Genomic DNA, 22,541 nt, shown 5'->3' with positions numbered 1-22,541 from the left:
CTAGCCTGAAAACTCTCCCACTGAAATTTAAACCTATGACTATTTTCTTATCTACTGCAAACAAGGAACAAATTGTTTTCTTCCTCTGAAGGCTGACACAGGAGAAGCTTATTACAAGTGTTCAAAAAGGACATAACTGTCTTCTCTGCCACTGCTTAATCACCTGGCATTTCTTACAGAAAATATTTCGCATTTTCCAGACACAGCACTTAATGTGCCTGCCTTGAATTACGGTGCCCAAAGATCAGACATGACACAGTAATGCTGAAGGAACAGTCCTGCACAATTTCATTCATTTCACAGGCTGTTTTCAGAATAGCATGCCACCATAGAACCATGCTCAACCTGTGATCTCCTCTAATAATTTTTTTCTCCATGAAAGCACTACCAAGCCTATTGTTTCCCATTCTGTAGTTGAGTATTTACTACACCTGCTTGTTCAGTAGGTATCTGCACCTAGCAAATAAAGTCAGTTTTCAACTATATCTTCAACATGACAAGACCATTTAATTTCTGTTCTTGTCCTCCAGCATACCCCACAACTCCTCCTAAATTCATCTCACAGCCAGTGTGCCTCTCACACCTACATTTCCATCTAGTTACTTCCACGTGGCTACAAAACCTATTCTGAATAGCCCATGTACTCACCACTTTCCATCAAAAGGCATTCTTCGTGGCACTCAAACTCGCAGGCCATTCAATTTCAGGTATTCCTTCTTAGCAGATGCCTGGAGCGTTGATATCCATGACTCCTACAAGCTCATATGCTTTGGAACTTGTGCTAGTTGCTAATATGAAGGCAAGATCATCTGATCTTCTTCACACAGTAGTCTCATGGTATCAGAATGATGTTTCAGCCATTTTCTTCCAATATCATTCAAAGAAACCGAAAGAGGTCTACCTTCCACCACAGTCTTCAGACTTGTAAGGAAACACCTATACACACATCCCTGACGTGGAGAGTAATGCCTTTGTCTTTATTTCCTTGCACGCTTTTTATGGAAAGTTGGCCCTCTCATGGCCATTCCCGTTGCCCAAATAACACCTTGGACATCCAGTTCTTATGCTTTTGATTTTAACCACTGATGAACGTCAACAGCAGTTTCCTGCCAAGAAAGCTGCACAACACCAGCATAAATAGGGCTGCGTGCATCTGCTTCTTGATGAGCATTATAAAGGCAGCTCAGTTCCTTCACCCTCTTAGCAAGGGACCAGCCCTGCTTTGCCGGGCAGAGGTTAGGCAGGTTGGACACAGCTGTTTCAGGTGCTCCCGACAAAAGTGGTGGGTGAGCTTCGCATGCACTTCAGAATCCTCCTACATTCCAGGAAGAACTGGCTGATTTGTGCAATAAGGAAGTAAGAGGGCAAGAGAGAGGCAGGAGAGGGAAGGGCAGAAGGCAAAGGCTTCCTTCTTCCCTGGTTTACAGCAGGAGAACAGGTTTGTTTAATTGCATTTTAATTTGCAAGGATTATATTGTCATTTTATGAGTGTACCCCAGAGACTACTCCTGAAAGTGTCTGAGGAAGTAATTTTAAGGGTTAGGTAGCTGCAATGTCTGTAGACAGAGGAGAGGAAAAAACGTGAGTTAAGAACCAGAGAAAGTAAGTTACAGATGGCTCAGAAGGACAGAGATTCCTGCTTTGAAACAGAGATCAAAAAAATTCCTCTGAAACGCAACCATATTTCATATCTCCAAAGGCTTAGTGATACTAAAAGTGTTTTTGGATAGGAGAAGGATGCGTCACACAACAACAGTTTTCAAACTGCACAGCATTAGAGAGCCACCCTGCCCACACACCAGCTCCCTGCAAACACCACCACCTCTTATTTTTGACTTCCTGCCAAAACACATGAGTCAGAGCATTACTAGGACCTGTAAGGCTGCTAGATACCCAGGCTGCTCTCCAGAGATCTGGAGAAAGAAGAGTAGGAAGCCCCTCAATTTGCTTTCCCCTCAGCACGCCTGGGTTTGGGGACCTCTCAGCTGACAGCAGCCTAATGCAACAGAAGCATACAGGAATGGCCAAATGACCAAGGACTTCAATATTATGTTTCTTTTCAGAGCAAAAAGCTTCTTCTCATCTTAAGACTTGGTTTCAGAAATTAACTATAGCCTGGAAATTTGACACCATAGAGTCACATCTCGCAGCCTCGATTCATAGTCCCTTATTTCTACCCAGCAGCATCATGAACCCAGTCAGCCCGCTTCTGCACAAAGATCATTTCCACAGTAGAAGTCTATTTTGAGAGGCATAGAGCAGCAAGGCTTCTGGAAGATAAATGGTATGGTGTTACTCTGCCCATTTTCAGACAACTAAATTATTTTTTTTATTAATCTGTTATAATTGGGCAACAGCACAGGGAGAAGCGACTGTTTCCCCAGCAGATAGTTCCAGGATTCAAGTCAAAGAGCAGTTTTCTAAGGTATTGCCAAATAATGCTTCAGGTTAACTATCACCACAAATATGCCAGTCCTAGGTAGATGTGCTCCTGGAAGGTGGAGACCACTGTAAACAGGAAGGGACATGGTGTTCAAATTGCAGCTGTGACTGTAGAGAGGCATACTGGAGGACACCTCAGCAGCCAGCCAGCCCCTGGTGATGAGAGCTGTAAGATGTTCTCAATTCACTTGCTGGCTCATTATCAGTTGCAATCAGTGCAGGCCATGGCTATGTCAGCTCTGTTTCTGATGGTGAAACACACAAGGAGACCAACTGGTGACCTGATATCACCAAGAAGCACTGTTCAAGCAGATGGCCAGGATCTCTTATGCCACTGAACAAGTAACTGTGGCTGAAGCTCCCTTGGCACCCTAGCAGCTTCCATGCACCAGCAGTGCTTGGCACAGTACTGCTGGTACAGTTCGGCATGTACTTGCAAGGTTTAATGCTTCAATCTGTGCCAGTTCACTATTCACCCTGGCACCTCACAGGTAGGGGTGACATTGGCATCACAGCAGCCCTGCCATTCCCTTTTCTCCCTAGACACCTTTTATTTTGCTTATTCTCTCCTCTGCTTCATGCTATACATCCTGGTCCATGGGCCTTATATTTGTCAGGGAACAGGTTCCTCACTACTAATGCCTCTGAGCTCTTTCCCATGCAAACATTCAGTCTTTGTGGCATGACTGAGGTGTCCGACACTCTTCTGGAAAAGACAGTATCTCAATGCTCTCCCTTTGCACAGAGAAATGTCAATAGGGAACACTTAAGGCAATACATCTAATTAAACTGGTTAGCATAAGTAAGCAGTTATAATTATGTCAAGTCAAGCTAAGGCATAACAACAGCCTGGTCTGCTGTTACAGAATGACCACACAGCTTCATGTGTGCCAGAACTGGCAGGCTCAGGGAACTCTATTAGCAGTAGTTTGCAAACAGCCAATTGTCTTCAAAAGGAAAGATTAAACTTTTTTTTTTAATCTAGTAATAAATATTAACAAATACAGTAATAAAATAAAATAGTAATAAATTAGCAATATAACCCTATATTGAAGCATTCATGTACCTCTAAAGCTAGACCAATGGCAGTTTACCTTGGAAAAATAAGCTAAAGGTGCTAACTGTACTGAACTGATGTGAAGCCCTATAAAGCAGGAACCGGAATAGCCATTTAAAATAAAAATCTCATGGTTTAGCCAACGCTACCTGTACATTTTAGACGTTGGATTTATTTGCCATAGCAGTCAATAGTCACCTTCCATTGCCCAGATGACCCATAAATATTTCCTGCAGAGTATATATATGAGGTAAAAAAATCGCCTTTCCAGGGAGAACCGATTTTCTCTGGCTCCTCACCCATCAAACCTACCCCTGTTCTCCCAAGATCTAAACGAGAAAAACGAGAGCAGATGTGCTTTTATTCTTCTGGTTGATACCTGAACTAATGGCCTAAGACATTCAGCAGAATTATAAAACAGTAAGTGGCTCACCTCCAAGCACTGGAATTAATCCTAGGATCCTGAAAGCTCCTCACTATGAGGTCCAGTAGCCTCCAAAGATGACTCAGGCTGTGAGCCAGGAAGCGCTGAGTCACAAAGCACCTAATCATCAGCGTAAGGACTCAGACTCCTGGCGTAGCCCCTCACATGCCCCCTGCACCACCAGCAGCAGCTTCCTGAGCAGCAAGCACCCCACAGGATACCTATTACAATCAGCAAGTGAAGTCTCACAAAGTTTTATTGGCATCACTGGGTTACCACACACTGCTTGAATCTTGGATACAATTGTATTGTCATCTTCCAAAGGACCATCACTCAGAGGGCTGGCCAAAAACCATCCGATGAAACGGTATTATTCATACAGGCTAACAACATCCTTTACCAGCTGCTTTCCTTGGGAACCTTAAAATGAAAATTGGACATGTGCAGGGCTGGCAAGCTTCCTTGGCCACCACACTACGTAGGGGAGAGCTGAACACAAAGTACCAGAGCACCGGGAGTGATGCTGAGGAATGTGAGCCTCATGCTCAGCCCATCAAAATAAGAAACTGGATCTCATGTTTCGCTAGCTGCAGCTCCAAACTGAGGAACTTCCAGAAGTTTAGTTATATTCTCTAGGAGGACAAAGTGCTAGCGCTTGAGGCATAAATGCCTTGCTGCCAGCTCTCCTCATGGTGCTCGTGGGCTTTTCTCACAAGGGTTTGCATCACCTGCTGAACCTACCACAGCTACTGTCCACTTAGTGCTCCATGGAAAGGGACACAACATGAAACCAAGTAAGACAGTAATAGTAATATGATTTAAAAAGGAAAAGCAAGACTCTGAGGCTGATGCAAAATCTATTGAAAGGGAATGCCACAGAAGAGAGACTTTGACTCATGCTCTAGAGCAAGTCTACTTCAAGTTACCAGACATCCTTTGACAGCAAAAGCAGTGCTGTCATCTATGTCTTGTCAGTAATTAACTACATTTTTGGGGACTGCAATACATCTGAGATGGATGTGCAGTTTTTACTTACCTTTTCTGTTTCTGTTACCATCACCTTGCTGTTATCCTGGTTATTAGTCTCCTCACCTAAGGCATGAGTAAGAACTATACAATCACTAAATGTGATCAGCCAGTTTGTAAACATTGCACCAGTTTGGAGCAGTTCTGACAGTTAAGGTATAACTACAGAGTAAATAAGAACTGTACTCTTTCAAAGGCAGAAAGATAGATCTGAAGAGATGATAAAGCATCGGGGAAAACGAAGAGTGGAGAAAAACAAACCCCTACAGAGAACTCTGAATAAGAGATTTTGTGGGGCTTTTCCCCCCCCTTGGTTCCCTCTAATTCAGGCTACCAATTTTCAGAGCAAAAGTCCATCAGGAGGTTACAGATAAGCAGAGTTCTACTTTTTAAATATATGTAACATTTATTTGGCCACTCACTAAAACCCTGAACAAATCTTCAGTATTATTAACGGTGCAACTTAAGGGCTTCATACAGAGCATCAGGAAAAATATATCTTCCAAGCAGTTTCAGAAAGAAATTCCCTGCAAAACAAACCGATATTAGAAAGGAGCACAGAAAACAAAGAAGTACTAGCTAAAGACAAGATAATTACAAGAAATTACTGTCTTGTCTTCCATAGTAATAAAACCCAACAGTTCTTTTACTAAAAGCCCATGGGTTCAATATGAAGTCTGAGCCAGGGCCTAAGTCCAGCCAGGGTGTTGGACTAGCACCATTTTGTATCACCCTCAGATACCTGAGTTTTCATCTGAAGTATTAAAAAGTATTTCTAACTGATCTGGTAACCAAGGGGACATCAAGAACATGGGCTAAGCAACTGATTTAATATTTAAGAAACACACACAGCTCTTGCTGTCACACCTAAGCATTTCATTCCTTGTCTCATCATCTCAGGGCAGCGCCTGTGGGGCAGACAGGACTGAATTACAAAGATTCAGAAATACAGCCCCTCATTGTGCTGCTGACCACTGTCATGAGGCCTTCTGACTTTAAAAAAAAAAATAAATCCCAAAACCAAAAAAACCCACACACAACCCAAATATAGTCTGCAGGTTATACATAAAAGACACTGATGCATCATAAGTAGCACTTACAGCAATAAATGCATGCAGCTAATTAAAGGCATCCTTCTCCCAGATCATGGGCTGTCCCGTCTCATTACCCTCCTGAGGGATCTCCCCTTCTCTCCAGGCAGTACAGCATCTATCTGTACCAGGTGTGTCCATCACCTCCCAAACCACCACCATCAGCTTTCACCAGAGTCCCTCAAACCGGGCCATCTCAGCACACCATCCAGCCCACATCAGATGCAGGGGCCTGAGAGCTGGCACAGAAGACAGGGGAATGTCCTACGGAGATGGAGCTGCGGCAGCCCCAGCATCTGGCCAACCATTCACATCTTCTTCACTCAAGTACTCAATTATATATTCTGTTTTCACAGGTATAACCTACTGATCATTCAAAAAGCTTTTAAGACTACTGCATTGCGACAGCAAAGGCAAAGTAATATAATCTCATAGAAAACTTCCGTCCTGATAACAGACTTTGAAAGCCCCAAACTTGAGAAAGGGATGCTCGAGCTGAGCACACAGCCATCCAAGGTCACCAGCAGTGAGACGGAGGGGCAGTGCTTCAGCACCTTTCTGCAAATGCCTGCAGCCGAGAGCAAGAAAACACCACTACCCATAGGGAGCTTATGGTCAGACTTTGCTATCTGCATTAGACTCCTCCACCTCTTTGCAGGTACATCAAGGCAACTCCCATTCACTTCGCAACAGAGCAGTGAGTATGTTTTTTGGCATAAGGAAGATCCAAATTCACTTTCAGCATCTCCTGGTGGGTTGCAGAAGACCCTCTTTGTATAAACGGATTTTCACAGAGGCAGAAAGAGCCTGTCTTTATAACTCTAGCACTTAAATGAAACATCGGCGAAGCCATTACTCCCATCTGCATTTTCTTTGGATTTGAACCCAACTTTCACAGATTTCAGAAGTGAATGTCCAAATTATGTGGAAACAAACTCTCCCACTTTTATCTCCAGGTGTCATGAATTACTACCCAGGACATACTCACCCTTCAGTAAAGGTAGTTGTTTCTTATTTTGTGAAACCCAAACCAGTTGCTCCAGGTGAAGTGAATGGCTCCATTCATGGAGCACTAACTTGGATAGGATTTTAGTATTAACACTGTTATGTTAATCCTGTCACTTTTCAAAAGCAAGTAGTGAAAAGAAATCTTTTAGTGAATTATCTGCATAATTTACTGAAATAGTTTCCCGTAGTTCAGAAGCAAATAGACTGAAGAACTACCCCAACTTTCCTGATTTTTTTTTTAAAACTGAGAAAGAGTCAAACAGATAAAGAATTTTAGGTGCTTAAAATGGGAAACCAAGCAACTAGATGTAGGTCAGAGAAAGGTAAAATAGTATGGGAGAAGCGGCAGAGTTGTGGCATACATGGCTGGCCCGTGTTTACTTTGCAGGTAGAATTTGGAAGACCATTATCACACATCCTTTCCAGAAGGCACTACGAAGTGATGTGCTAATGAATTAAAGTCATTACAGTCAGAGAAAAAGCAGGTCATCCAACCTGTACGCAGCGGTTGCGTCACGCCCTTCCCTGTTCCCTTCAGAAACACACGCGAATTACAGACCGCGCCATAAAACGCCGTGACCTGCTTGGCCGGGGAAGCGCGGAGCGCAGCGCTACGGGCGCCGCGGCTGCAACGCGCGGAAGGGAGCTGGCGCAGGCCCGGGCAGCCGCGGCGGCTCGGCTACCGGCAGAGCTCCCCGCCTGCCGCGGCCGCGCCCCGCGGGAGGCCGGCGGCGAGCGGGGCACCACGGCAGGGGCGCCCGCGGAGGCAGAGGGGTCCACGCGACACGGGCTCCTGCTCCCAGCCGCTGCCGCGGGAAAGCGCGCGTCCCAGGGTGAGGCGGCGCTGCTGCAGAGCTCCTGCGGGCACCGCGGCAGGCAGAGCCGCTCCCGCACCGAGCATCTCATTTCGGGGGCGCCAGCGACGGCGGGGTGTAGCCCAGAAATGCCTCCCCGGCGGGGCCGGGATGGTGCCGGGCGGCGGCCCCCGCGCAGCGCTGCCCCGCACCGGCGCCCCTCGCAGCCCAGCCCCTCCATCCCCGCGCCCGGGCAGGCGGCGGGATGGGGCGGGAGGGGGACACGGGGAGCCCCGGCGCGCATGGCCGCGGGGGGCGGCTGTGCTGAGTCACGGCCGGGCCCGGCCGCCCCCCGCTCCGCACTCACCTGCGGGCCGCGGCCGCTCCGCGCCCCGTTGCGGGGGGGGCCGCGGCCGGCGGCTGCCGGGCGGCGCTGCGAGCTCACGCCGTTGCAGGCGCCGCGGTCCCGGGTCCCCTCCGCGGGGTCGCCGCCACCGCCGCCTTCTTCGCCTGCGGGGAAGAGCCCGCAGCAGCGCTGGAAGCGCGCCACGGGCTGGGAGCTGCGCAGGGTGCCCAGCAGGCGGGCCATGCTACCGACAGCCTCCGCTCCGCGCCGCGCCCCGGCGGCTGCGGGGCAGCGGGCAGGTGCGTCCCGTCCCGCCAGGTGCGCCGCGCCACGCCCCGCCCCGCCCCGCCCCGCCCCGCCCGCCAGGTGCGCCGCGCCACGCCCCCGCCCCGGAGCGTCCCCTGCCGGCCGGGCCGTGCGCCCCCCTCGTTGTCCCACCCGGCGGCAGTAGGAAATGCAGCAAGTTCCTCTTTTTTGTCATTTTTCCTCCCATGACAACCCCGATAAAAAAATTGATAATAATCTACCTGGATATAAAGCCAGCCCACTTTCCTAACCTAAAGATAAACCTCCCCAGTTGTCACCAAGAGCTTCAGGATTTCCCTGGAAAATGCCCAAACGTGGGTGCCATGAAAAGGCAGGCGAGGAGGACTGCAGGGGAGAGCCTCCTCCCTCCCCACCCGATGCTAGCACTACAGCTCCTCTGGATGGAAAGGCAACCTGTGCTCACCCCCCATCAGTTCTCCTCTTGGGTGTAAAACATATCCTGGGCTGGCCTCAGTTCCATTTCATCCCATCTTGGAGCCAGCATTTTTTTTTTACTCCTGAATATTTACACATATACATATTGTATTTCTGCTCAGGAAACCCTAAGGTCCTTGGTTCTGTTGGTTGATCACAGAATCACAGAATCACAGACTCACAGGTTGGAAAGGACCTCAGGGATCATCTAGTCCAACCTTTCTAGGGAGAGCACAGCCTAGACAAGATGGCCCAGTACCCCGTCCAGACGACTCTTGAAAGTGTCCAATGTGGCCGAGTCAACCACTTCCCTGGGGAGATTATTCCAGTGGCTGACTGGCCTCACTGTGAAAAATTTTCCTCTCGTGTCCAGTCGGAATCTCCCAAGAGGAACTTGTGCCCATTCCCCCTTGTCCTCTCCATGTGACTCCATGTAAAAAGGGAGTCTCCATCTTCTTTGTAGCTGCCCCTTAAGTACAGGTACATGGTGATGAGATCCCCTCTAAGCCTCCTTTTCTCAAGGCTGAACAAACCCAGCTCTCCCAGCCTATCCTCATATGGCAACTTCCCAGTCCTTTGATCATCTGGGTGGCCCCTCTCTGGACCCCTTCCAGCCTGTCCACATCCTTTCTGTATAGCGGGGACCAGAACTGTACACAGTGCTCCAGGTGTGGCCTGACAAGTGCTGAGTAGAGTGGGATGATGACTTCTTTATCTCTGCTGGCGATGCCCTTTTTGATGCAACCCGGCATCCTGTTGGCCTTCTTGGCCGCAGCAACACACTGTTCGCTCATGTTGAGCTTCCTGCCCACCAGGACCCCCAGGTCCCTTTCCACGGAGCTGCTCTCCAGCCAGGTGGATCCCAGTCTGTGCTGCACTCCTGGATTATGTTTTCCCAGGTGCATGACCTTACACTTGTCCTTGTTGAACTTCATAAGGTTCTTGCTGGCCCCCTCTTCCAGCCTATCCATATCTCCCTGCAGAGCAGCTCTCCCTTCTGGAGTGTCTACTTCCCCACTCAACTTGGTGTCATCAGCAAACTTCATTGGGCTACACTTGATGCCGTTCTCCAGATCACTTATAAAAATATTGAATAACGTTGGGCCCAATATCAATCCCTGGGGGACTCCACTTGTGACAGGTCGGCACTTGGAAAAGGACCTATTTACCACCACCCTTTGGGTGCGACCTGTCAGCCGGTTCCCCACCCATCGCACAGACGACTTGTCTAGGCCATAATGCATTAATTTCTCCAGGAGGAGGCTGTGGGGGACTGTATCAAAGGCCTTGGAGAAGTCCCGGTAGACAGTGTCCACCGCCCGCCCCATGTCAACCAGGCAAGTCACTTTGTCATAGAAGGCCACCAGGTTTGTCAAACACGATCTGCCTTTAGTGAAGCCATGTTGGCTTTTCCCAATCACGTGCTTCATTTGACTTGTGATGGACCCCAGGAGGATTCGTTCCATAACTTTCCCAGGGATTGAAGTAAGGCTGATGGGCCTATAGTTACCCGGATCGTCCCTCAAGCCCTTCTTGTAGATCGGGGTAACATTTGCCTTCCTCCAGTCCTCTTGGACATCCCCCGTTCTCCACAACTTCTCGAAGATTGTGGAGAGTGGCCTTGCGATGTCAGCCAGCTCTCTCAACACCCTCGGGTGGATGGCATCAGGGCACATTGATTTGTAGGGGTCAAGCTCCTGTAGTAATTCACATACTAACTCTTCCTTCACTGATGGTGGGTCGGTGTTTGGATCAATCGTCAATTTCATTCCCAAAGCCTGGGACCCAACAGTGCTGGTAAAGACAGAGGTGAATAAGGTGTTGAGGACCTCTGCCTTTTCAGTATCGTTGGTGATTGATTCTCCTTTTCCATTTAACAGCGGGCCTATGTTTTCCTTCTTTATCTTCTTATGGTTGACATGTCTGAAGAAACCTTTCTTGTTATTTTTTACATCTATAGCCAGTTTCGATTCAAATTGGGCTTTTGCTTTTCTAACTGCATCTCTGCACACTCTGGCTATGCCCTTGTAGTTCTTGGCAGATAATCCTCCACTTCTCCATCTCTGGTGTGCTGATTGTTTGTTGATTGTTTAGAACAGCCCATTTCTATCCCCAGAAATATATTTTGCACAAAGGTTGCAAAATCATCATTCGCTCAGTGACAGCTCATTGCAAATTTGTTACTTTTTTCCCCCTGCTCAAATAGTCCAAATTATCCAGGATTGCATCCAGGCTTTTTTCCTCTAGAGCCCCAGGAAACCCAAGCCATGCTCCTTTGCTTTTTAGAAAGTCGGTTTGTTCCTATGCTATTGCCTATGCTGACTGTGGGAGATGCTCACCCAGCCTCTGCGAGTGCCAGCGCTCTTGAGATGGCAGGGTCACCTCCTCACCCAGCCCCAGCCCGGGCCAGGCCAGCTCCACGGCCCTGGGCAGCATGGCCTCTGCAGGGAGCTACAGGGACGGGTCTCCCTCACTCCCGTCCAGGCTCTAGGGTAGAGTGCACAGATCCCATCTAATCGGTGTGATTCATTTTCTTTTACCTTCTCAAAATGTAATCTTGGTTTGCCCAACCACAGCTCCAGGTGACATCATGTTTCAAGTGCTTTCCTCATCGCTTGTGTGCGCACGCACTCATCCATGGCCATGATGACAGGGTCGCAGCTCACTTGTTGGCTGAACCAGCTCACACAGGCTGAGGAGGGAGGCTGCCCATTCCCGCTTGGTTATATGTTTGTATTGTTTACTTGCAGGAATTATTCATTGTTTGCTTCTGGTTTTGTTTTTTAATGGATGTATAATTTATTGGGTGCACTCATAAGTATCTGGGAAGCTTTTCTGTTCTTCCTATTTCTTGGATAGGTGAAGCACCCACCAGTGTGGAATTTCAATTAAAAATTCATTTATATCACTTAATTCCTTATACATAGACTGACTTTAGCAGAGCTGGATGAGAGATGAGTTTGATCCATAGTTCCTTCACGGTTATTTTCATTGTATTACGGGAAGAGTCTTCAAAACTATTTCATTCTTATTTTATCCACCTACATGACTATGCGTACGAGAGTTTTTAACATGCTAATTTGAAGAGCAGGATTACAGCCCTGCCGGTGCAGCTGTGAGTTTTGCCGCTGGTGCCTGTGAGATAGGTTCTCATCCAGAGACATGGCATAAAGCAGGAAAGCAGGAACGAAAGTTCATGGCTGGGGCCAGCACTGTATAAGTCTTTTAAAACATCTCTTTGTCAACCACAAGTCAATATTTATCTGATCTGCCTACATATTTGCGTCTCCCTGTTGTCATTATAATACTTCCCAAGTATTAAAATAGAACTAACAATTCCTAGCCAGCTTCTACCTAATTCTTCTTCAGGCAAACACTTGGGTTAGTGGGAGGGTGCCTCAGTCAGGACGTCAGCATCCAGCTGGTAAGAATTCAGGATGACTGAGATTTTTTTCCCAAACTTACTCTAAACCTAATAAAGCCCCCCTCCCCCCACAAACAAAAAAAGGGGGAGGGAGGAATTTCTACCTATTATTAATTTTAGTCTGCCTTGTCCATGTCTTTGAGCACTCCAGCTCTTTGTCTTCATTCACTAAGGCTTCCAAGAAAGCCAAAGAGGGTATGGAGGGAATCTGCTTTTAAGAATTTACCATTTTCTTTACATTAACTCAATACAGCTGTGACTTTAAATTGGATTAGTAGATTATTTTAGCAGAGGCATTCACACAGAACAACTGCATGCAGATTTACCCCCATATTTCCCTATGCTAGCTTGAGTAGCAAAGCATTACACAAAGTCAGGCCTAAGGGACCTTCCTACTGCTACGTACAATGGGGAACACCAGACTAAGCAAGCCCTCTTGACTTACAGGGGAATCAGCACACAGGTATGAACTGCTGGGGAATAGGAGAAAAAGCAAAGCCAGGATTGCAACATCATTGAAAAAAAATGCAACCCGGGTTTGAAGCGTGCCAGATATGAAGGAACTTTAAACACCCCTTCAGTCAAGACTGCAGCGACCCTTTGTTTCTGCAAAATAAGGCTGCATGTGGAAAGGATGCTGCCTGTCATTCCTAGCTTAGAAAGGAGCTGACTTGAATTAGGTTTGTGGTGTGGGGACATTTTACAAAGGTGCTTGGGGGCCCAGAGTTGCAAATATCCAGCAAAAGGGATTTGTGGGAATGCCTGGAGAGGCCAGATGCCCAACACTCACTGAATCAACATGAGCAGTTATAAGCGGTACGTAAGCTGATGACAGAAGTTTGTGAGCCCTTTTTTTCTAAGGAAAGTGAAGGGATTTCTGAAAGTTACGTTCCTAACATCGACTGATATCTGGAATGAAAGAAACATTTCAGTTTGGGATGAAGGCACAAAGTTTTAATGAAAGAAAACTCATTGGTGGCTTGTCAACATTTTCTTAGGAAGATAATAATCAATCTGATCAGTCTGCCTCTGCCACCTCCTCTCAACCAGTTTTTTGACATCCAACAAATTCAAACCACGTTCATCATGGGAGCAGAGGTTTCCACAGTCTTGAACTCCTGCAGTTTTAGGGAGAAATGTCAATGGTTTAGCGGACAGAGACAATTTGGGCTGCCGGATGGCTCCACTCAGGACACGCTTATTTCCAGGCATGCTGCTGGAGAGTCCACCTCTCGACTACCTGGTACCTAACAGATATGGGCATGGCTGCAGTATACAGTGGGTTTGGGGGACCCAGAAGAGGGAAATAGAGATACTTTCAGGATGGAACAGAGGATCGTAGGAAGGACCGTAACACATCAGTGGGAGGTGTTTGGGCCACAAAGAGGATGGAGGGTTTGAGGAGAGAACTAAGGGCAGAAGACTGACTATTGCAGTGGGAAGTGCCTAGTAGCATGGAATAAAAATCTATAGGAAGCTTGTTTCATCATTTACACTGTTCATGGAACAACTTGTTTATTCCTGTTCAAAGCAAGAGTATGAATCATTTCTCTTTCTATTCTTCTTATAGGCCATGCTTTAATTGCCTTTTCCTTGAGACCTACCTCACATTATCTCTGATGGCCAAGAAAAATACTCAGGATTTGGCTCCTTGGGAGATTTGCTTTAGGAAAAAAAAAAAAAATCAAGAACTGTCCCACACTTTGTATGCCCTGTACACATTTCCTGACATTTAGAAAGGCGGTTTTCTGTAAAACCAGTGGCAGCAACATCACTGCAAAGGACTAGATGAGTAGCATTCTGAGACTATTTAAAAGAAGCTGTTTATAAACTGTCCAGCTGCAAAAAACATTGTTAAAGCTCTGTCGTAGTTTACCCCCAGTCAGCAACTAAGCCCCATGCAGCCTCTCACTCACTCCCGCCACCCCAGTGGGATGGGGGAGGCAATCAGAAGAGCAAAAGCAAGAAAACTCATGGGTTTAGATAAGAATAGTTCAATAATTAAAATAAAATAGTAATAGTAATAATGGTACTAGTAGTAGTAATAGTAGCAGCAGTAGAAAGAAGAAGAAGAAGAAGAAGAAGAAGAAGAAGAAGAAGAAGAAGAAGAAGAAGAAGAAAAGAAGAAAAGAAGAAGAATATAAGGAAAAGGAAAATAATGAGAGAGACAGAGAAATGAAGCCCAGGGAAGAAAAAAATATTATGCAACTGCTCACCACCCGCTGACCAATGCCGCCAGTCTCCCAGCCACAATTGCTGCTTCCCCTGGCCAACTCCCCCCAGTTAGTATACCAGACATGATGTCATACTGTATGGAATATCTCTTTGGCCAGTTTGAATCAGCTGTCTTAGCTGTGCACCTTCCCTCATGGCTTCTTGTGCACCCAGCAGAGCATGGAAAGCTGGAAAAGTCCTCAACTAGTGTAAGCACTACTTGGCAACACCTAAAACATCCCTGCCTTATCAACACTGTTTTTAGTACAAATCCAAAACACAGCCCCATACTAGCTACTATAAAGAAAATTAGCTCTATCCCAGCCAAAACCATGACAGTATCCACCCCTTATTCCATACCATTTACATCATGCTCTGGACTCACACTATCCAATACATCATTAACCACCACCACCCTTCCCATCCTTTGATATAATACACAGATATCATTCCCTTAGTCTATTGACCACCCCTGTGAAATGTCTGTAGAATGTCCACAAAATATCCATTGAGTTCATTTGGGCTCCATCTATCATAACTGTCTTTCAGGGCTGGAGAGAAGGGGTGTGTGGTGTTGGATTGTTGCATGCTGAAGTCAGTCCTTATTCCATCACTGCTGCACTTTGTTTGCTTTCATCAAAGTTCATTCTTCATTAATTTGGGAGATTCCTACTATGATACATACCATTGATATGGCATATAGTAACCACAGTAGTGGTGACATACAATATTATATAGCAATCAACGGCGTACCATTCAGTTCATTGGCTATCTTCACCCAAAATCAAATCCCCTTGAGGTACACGTCGGAATTCTCCATCCTCCCACATCACCCACCAAGTGCACAGAGGTCCTCAAGCAAAAGGAATTCCACAAATAGGTTTGCCTTTGCCTGAGACAGGAATAACCCAGACCATTTTCCCCAGCATATTTCTTACATTTTTCTACAGGGACTTTGTCCCCTTCCACAGTACATAAGAGTTCTGACTGGGCAGGGCCAACTTGACTGGCAGATCTCCTAGTGTTAGTCAACAAAGCGGTTATATAAAGCTTTAAGCAGTGAAACTACCTCATCTAGAGCCAAAATATCTCACTAATAGCAGGTCAGCGTTCAGCTACATTTTTACAAGGGAAGAAAATCACCTCTGGGCTGAGGACAAGTGTGAAAGATGAAAATACAAAGGATAACTTTTGAGAAAGCTGAAAATAGTGCCTTGTGCTAAGCCTTTTCTTTAACAATGGGTGTCACTGTCATGATGGTGGATAATTTTTCTTCCAGCATCAACAAAGCTAAGAGTGAAGTACAAATTCCACAACTGGGGGTGGATAACGATGCTAGAAGAACACAACTCAGTTTTTGGATGCCAGTATGAGTTTGCAATCCTGACAGCCAGACAAGTCTTGTTTTGACTCGTAAGCTGAGGGAAAGGGTCTGAAGGAGCAAATACAAACATAACTTTTACAGTCGCTCTACAGACAACAACCATGTATCACTGTGGAGGATAGTACTTAGAGTTACTTCAGCTCATAGCCCTTTCAGTCAGCAGTGGGTTATTAACTATACACAGAAATGTCAGAACTGCAGTTTTCCAAACAAAAAAACACTGAGATGACGTGACCACGAACAAACTGAAGCCTCTGCTGAAACCGCCGCAGAGTGGGCACAGAGCCACTGTATTATGAGACGTCTCTGGTACCAGGGGAAAAGGACTTACTAATATCTTTAATCCATGGAGGGTTGATGAAGATTTAACAAGGTAGAGCTACAAACAGCAGCATGGTGTGGCCTGGGACCGCAGACCATGATGGTGGGATGTGGGCTGTGCCAGGGGGCGGAGTGGGACTTAATGGTTTAGTGTGATCCCTCTTCTTCACCATTTGAAGACACGTAGGGCTAGATGCAGAAATCCTTTGGCCATGCAGTGAAGACAGAAATCCCACCAACTCATCAGTATTATGGCACACTATATTTAAACAGGCTTTGGACAAATTTTCTTTCCCAGCTTCATTCCCTATGTTCTTCGTTTCTATACTCTGTCATTTTCTCAACATATTTTATTTAGAGCCCAATTCATCTTCTTCCACCATTTTTTTTGCAATTTGAGTTTTTCACTGTTTATATTTTGAAAGAAACTATTAAAATTTTTATGTTTTTAATACCAAAAGTTCTGAATACTCTTTATAAGATTCTTGCATTTTTGTTTTATTTAGTTGATGCATTAACTGAACACATTATTTTGGATCTGAGACTTTTGTACTGACTGTCAGACCCAACCACCCACTAAGCTTACAGGGAACAAAAAGGAGTTTTCTCAGCTTAGCTGGAAGAACTGAAGATTTTGAAGTCAGGTGAAAAGATGGCAAAGTTCTGTAGAAGATGCCCTGAGAAACCAATGCATGAGAGACTACGGTTTTCACAGCACTTGAAACTTTTGCTTTTGATCTAATGCATATCAAAGTTCAAATAAAATTCATTTTGATTACATTTTCTGAGAAAAAAATCCTTTGCAACATAGGTGAATGAAGAACGATTCACAAAGTTTCACCAGGCTTTGCTCTGCAGCAGTAGGAATGGTCTTGTGTCCGCAACGTAAAGCCATGAATAGGTACAGTGTCATTGAATCTCTCCCAGATTTGATCTCCATTTGAGATGTAACAACATAAACCAGCTTGATTTTGCACAACAGGAGCCCACACAGCTGTAACAGGTCTCAAGCCGACATGTTTTGTATGCCTTTTCTGACTATGAGAAAATGTTTTCTATGCAAATGCCTTCTTTAGTTTAACCGAGCAGTACAGCAAGATTGGAATATGTTTCTGTAATACTTCAGCAGCTTTCAATGCACTGAAGACATAACTGATTGCCTTGGCACACATGGTTTTAAAAATTCTTAAAAATGTAAAGCTCCAGCACACAGCATGTGCTGAATGTATCAGTCTTTTATGGTCCTAATGGCTCATCAACTCCCATAACTTTAGCATGGAAAAAATGGAATTGTAGAGCCGTGCTTTTATAATTCTCATATAATTTAATTGTAAAATCCTTATTTTATATATACATGGTCATATTTCCAGTTTTAGAGAATGTAAGTACAAAAGCAAAGTGAATTTTGGAACTTGGAAAGATGAAAACATATACAAAAACTGCAAGAAAGAGAATGTGCTGAAGCTGCGGCTGCCGTCTTGGGTAGGAATAATTAACTTTTCTGTTTGCAGTGTAAGTAACCAGATAATGCTATGTAATTGCTTATGATTTGCATTGCTTGAAATGGTATTGCTAATTTCCAGTGATGATTAGCATGTCATTTAAATAATTATTCTGCACCATATCATTTGGACACTTCAATTGCATGCACATCTAGTGTGAAATTCCTAGAGATGTTCTCAACATTTCGAGTTATTTGTAGGCTATACCATACCTTGGCTGTTTAAGTGTTTTGGGAAATAACAGCAGAAGAGAAATTAATAACGCTGTGTTCAAAAATCAAATTTACTCACTAAGAATTTTTAAAAGCTTGACTACCGTAAGAGTTGACCTGTCTGATTTTATTTACAATACTATACCTCAGCCCTCTGGAAAAAATGTCTGATTTTTCAACAGCAGTTTAGGCCTAAAATGGTGAAAACCTCTCTTCCTCTGGGTTGATTTTTGCCTTGATGCACTTGAAACCACAGAAAGGGTTTCTAGCACTTTTTACAGCAGCTCCCATGCTGCTGCCTGGTGCGTCTCTGCGTATAGCAGTCAGTGCCTGGACTGGAGGGGTGACACAAAGGCAAGGAAATTCAGAAGCATCAGTATATCAGCCCTGTAAAAGCATCTGGGAGAGTCTTTGCTAGCCGTGACCAGCTCCTAGATGGTTAGAATGAGCTCCCCTGGAAATGGTCAGTCTGATAGTACACCTTTGCTACAGAGTTGTGGGCATTGCTGGAAGGGCTCTGCTGAACAAACATTCTTCTCTTTGCTTGTTTTATTCTGAGACATCGCATGGCATGCTGTCTTGAATAAACCCTTGTTCAGCATATGAAAAAATGGTGACAACATGACAGTTCTCAGGTAACTATTACTGAATACAGCAGAATACCCTGCTTTTTACAACTTCCTTGTCTTTCAAGCAAGCTATTATTCTAGGAAAAGTCGGTTTTGCTCTGAGCCCATGTACACAGAAGGAAGCCTGAACACAGTGTGTTATCTTTAAGCAGTCAGCTGCTAACAGGCATCCTCACACCCCGCACATACAAAACCGAGCAAAGACTGTAGGGAAGGAGCTGCTGGTTCTCATCACGTACCTTTCCTGGAGGAAAAGCCATTCATACTCACTAGCAGCAGTTTATCTTGCCTTGGAAGAGACCACCTCCAAACGCCCTCTGTGCACTGGGCATTTTTCCATGATTCTTCATTCTGTTCAGAGCAGAGGATGGACTTGAAAGCCCTATAGCTCTCCATCCTGCCCCTTGAGAGCTTCTCCTTAGTGACACCTTGCATGCATGAAACTTCTGCCCTCATTTTTGAAGCTGCAGCATTATGTTTTCTAAATGTTTATTGCTGCATTATGACAGCATGAGTCACTGCTGTCAAACACTTGTTAGGAATGCAACAGCTGAGGGTATTTTTCTTTCCTCTAAACTCTGTTTATTTGTGGTATGGAGCTGGGCATTGCCAGTGCAGGTTAACTTGGCCATCAGGATTGTTCAGTCCCTGCAAGAGACTCAGCAGACGCAAAGCATCCTGGGAAAGGCAACAGTGGTAACAGTGGCTTTTATTGGGAGCTGTGACTTGCAAAAAAAATTTTTGCAGGTAATTGATGAGTTTCAACAAGAAGTCTGTTCAGGTTTTAACAGTTCAGAGGAGGAAGAAGGGTGGGAGTAAAAAATGAGTAATGAAATGGATTGAGGCTAATACAGCCAGTTCATAGATTTATTTTATCTTTAGTTCACAGATTCATTGTTTGTATATATGAACTTTGGGTAACTAATGGTTTTTAAACCACTAAAAAATATATGCTCAGTCAATTCATTCAACTATGAAGAGCTTTGAAATTCTCTACTTTTCATTCTACTGCCACCCACATTACAGATGTCATCCTAAAACCATAAATAGCTCTTGCATTTTTTGCTTTATTTCTACTATTTGCATGACAAACCTTAATGTCATTGATCCTGTTTTAAAGACAGCAAAAAATCCCACACCCATATGTCAACGTTTTAACATTGATAGACTGGCAGTAAACCAAGAAGGATACATTATTTTTTTTTATGGTATAATAGATAGAAACAATCATTAGGAGGTCTGACAGCATTTGCCTTGGTTCATTAGAAATAATACAAGTCATACACTTCAAATACTGGAAGCCATGAGATTAACTGGACAGGGCAGTAGGAAGAAAATCTTTTATATTCTGGGAATTTGCCCTGATTCTAGCAGTTAATACTCAGCTACTGATGAAGCAAGAGAACCGCTGTTCTTACATATGTGTAAGGAAAGTTGAGATTACCATTCATTCCAGGTGTGACCAGCATATTTCTAGAGCCTCAGGCTGTCCTGCCCTGGCTTTCTGAAGCAGTTTGCAACCCTGTAAAAATGTAACCATCTTCAGACTGGGGTAAGGAAGGAAGGAAAAGGGATCTGTAAGCAAGACAGAAATACAGGGCTACCCTGCTCTTACGGACCTCTTTGTGGAGGCATCACTGAATTCAGACACAGACAGCCTGAGGGGATGGCTTGCCCAGGCGGATGCCTCATCCCTCTTCAGAATGGAGTCATCATTGACCCTTCACCTCTAATAACTCATAATAGGAGTGATTTTCTACTATGCCTCACTCAGAGCAAACATTTTGCTGTTGAAATGTATTTAAATATCACCAAATGGCAGGCATTTTGAATATTTTTTTCAGGAGAGAAACATGGCTACACTCTGTCATCTCCCTTTAATGCAAACTCTATCAACTGTCTCTATAGCTATTTTAATAATCCTTATTTTTAACCATTTTAGCAAAAATATTTCCTCTGCATCATATTGATGAATACCAGATGTCGTCCGAGAGGTGACCAATCACACCCAGCAGGAGCTGCTGCACCCTCTGACTGGGAGGGTGGCTGTTACGGCAGCATTTACAGTGCTACAGCCAGACCTGTGGCCCTTGCATGGACACTGTGCAAGTCAACAAGACTTGAGACATCCATTGATTGTTTTAGAGAAGAGATCCATGCCCACTCTGTTATCTCTATTTATTTGTGCTCATTTGGGGAATATGCATTTGTTTGAAAGACAATGGCAGCACCTACAGAGCTTTTACCTAGGATTGTTCACCATCCACCATGGATCATCCATCTAGTTGGCAGCTTCCCTGCCACTGGCTACAGAGAAAATCATGTCAACTCCCATTCTTAGGAGTTATGAGGTCTCCAGCAGTGCAAGAGTTGAAAGAGGTTGCATTCATTGGGTGCTTTCTTGTATTAGCATCTACAAATCAGAACCACAACTACAACTCAATGTCCATGCTTCTAGTAGAATTAATACAGAAGCTTTGGATGAGCTTCTGAAGTCTTATTTGAAGCCTCAGACAGTCAAAGAGACAAGACAAAGGAAATAAAACAAAAATATTGATCTAAATACACTAGGTAAAAATATTTCTCTGAGATCATGGGATGAGGTTTTTGAGGGCAGAATTGTTTCCAGAGACCTGAAGTGGCCCTAAGAAAATTTCTCCCAAATGTGGTACTCTTCCCTTTACACAAATACAGTCAGTATAGATCACATCTCCCAAAAGGAGATATATGATGATTTCTAGCATGAAGAATGAATTGCCTCTTCTGCTGTTGATAAAATCATCCAAAGGTCTCTTTTAAAGTAACTGCCAAACCAAGCTTATTTTTCACTGATTTTATAATCTGCATATGAAAGACTTGATCTGGAATGGGGCCTCAGCCTGTCTCCCAGTTATATTCCCTCAGGTCTAAAAGTAGAAAAATTATGCATGCAGGGCCTGATTCTGTACTCGCTAAGGAAGGTGCAACTAGGGAACAACAATGAAACCAGTGGAATTCTTCCAAATTGGCATTCACTAGTGGGAGTACAAATTTAGTCCACATTTTGTGGGGAAAACAACTGTGAAAAAAAAAAATGTCAATTTAATCAATTTTCAATTATTCTTACTCATAAAACTCAGGAACCATATACTCTTCAATTAAAGTAATTTAGATTTCAAATTAGGGTGAAGGAATCTCTTTCTTGACTCAGCTAGAACCACATTTTTAGCTAATTGGAGAGTTTTCTCTCCAGATGTAACATCCTGAGTTCTCACCCCCATCAGAAAGACATCCCAGCTGTTAGTTGTTTTTGTTCCAAAATATTTAATATCTAATCAACCCATTAGAAACAAGCTTCTCATCTTCCTTTCCCATATTATGAAAATGAGCGGGCCAGCAGAACAGACTATACAGCAGGAGTATGCCAAGTGACATATCAGATATCCTTTTCCTTCTAGAGTTACAGTCACCGTTGGTGGGGCGAGTTTAGAAGTTGGCAGCATCCCTTCTGGCAGTCTCCATCCCCTTGTAATGCCGGAGATCCGTTTGCCGTGTCTGAGTAGCTTGGCTTATTCAGCAGAGTCGATTAGACCGCTATTGTATCCCCTCTAAACTGCCTCTTCCGGAGGTTGTGGAGCCCTAGTCCATTGGGTTTCCTTTGTAAAGAAGCTCTTCCCAATGCCTGGTCTTTCTTGCTCTTCCCTGAACATCTTCCTCCCTAGAGAAGAGGCACCAGAAGCGCACACAGTGCTCAGTACATTTTCTCTTTTAGTCTATAATTGTTCCTAATTTACCCCTAACACTTGGTTTGCTTTTCTGACTGATACCTCTTTTAAAAGCAAAGGCTGAGTTCCTCCATGGTTGCAGAGACCCAAGTAGGGAATGCAGAGGCTTTCAAGAGGTGGGGAGAGCAGAGGGTGACGAGGGTAGCATGCAGCCCCTGCCAC

General features: G+C 44.8%; 1 protein-coding gene across 2 annotated transcripts in view; it reads right to left on the bottom strand.

Moving 5' to 3' along the window:
- Nucleotides 1-8,532, bottom strand: part of SGPP2 (sphingosine-1-phosphate phosphatase 2) — a 39,051-nt gene extending 30,519 nt beyond the window's left edge. Inside the window, exon 1 of one of the 2 annotated variants that reach the window (XM_064457361.1) lies at nucleotides 8,210-8,532. In XM_064457361.1, the coding sequence (XP_064313431.1) occupies nucleotides 8,210-8,431 (222 nt within the window). In that variant the 5' untranslated portion in view covers nucleotides 8,432-8,532. Of the gene's footprint in view, nucleotides 1-4,959; nucleotides 5,029-8,209 lie in introns of those variants that run through there. The other variant, XM_064457362.1, reaches the window with a different exon arrangement.
- Nucleotides 8,533-22,541: the final 14,009 nt, after the last annotated feature.

Source organism: Phalacrocorax carbo, chromosome 7, assembly GCF_963921805.1.
Source record: "Phalacrocorax carbo chromosome 7, bPhaCar2.1, whole genome shotgun sequence".
In the NCBI taxonomy this organism is placed as follows: Eukaryota; Metazoa; Chordata; class Aves; order Suliformes; family Phalacrocoracidae; genus Phalacrocorax; species Phalacrocorax carbo.
The sequence above is the reverse complement of the archived record's forward strand: the minus strand, read 5'-3'. Positions and strand labels throughout refer to the sequence as shown.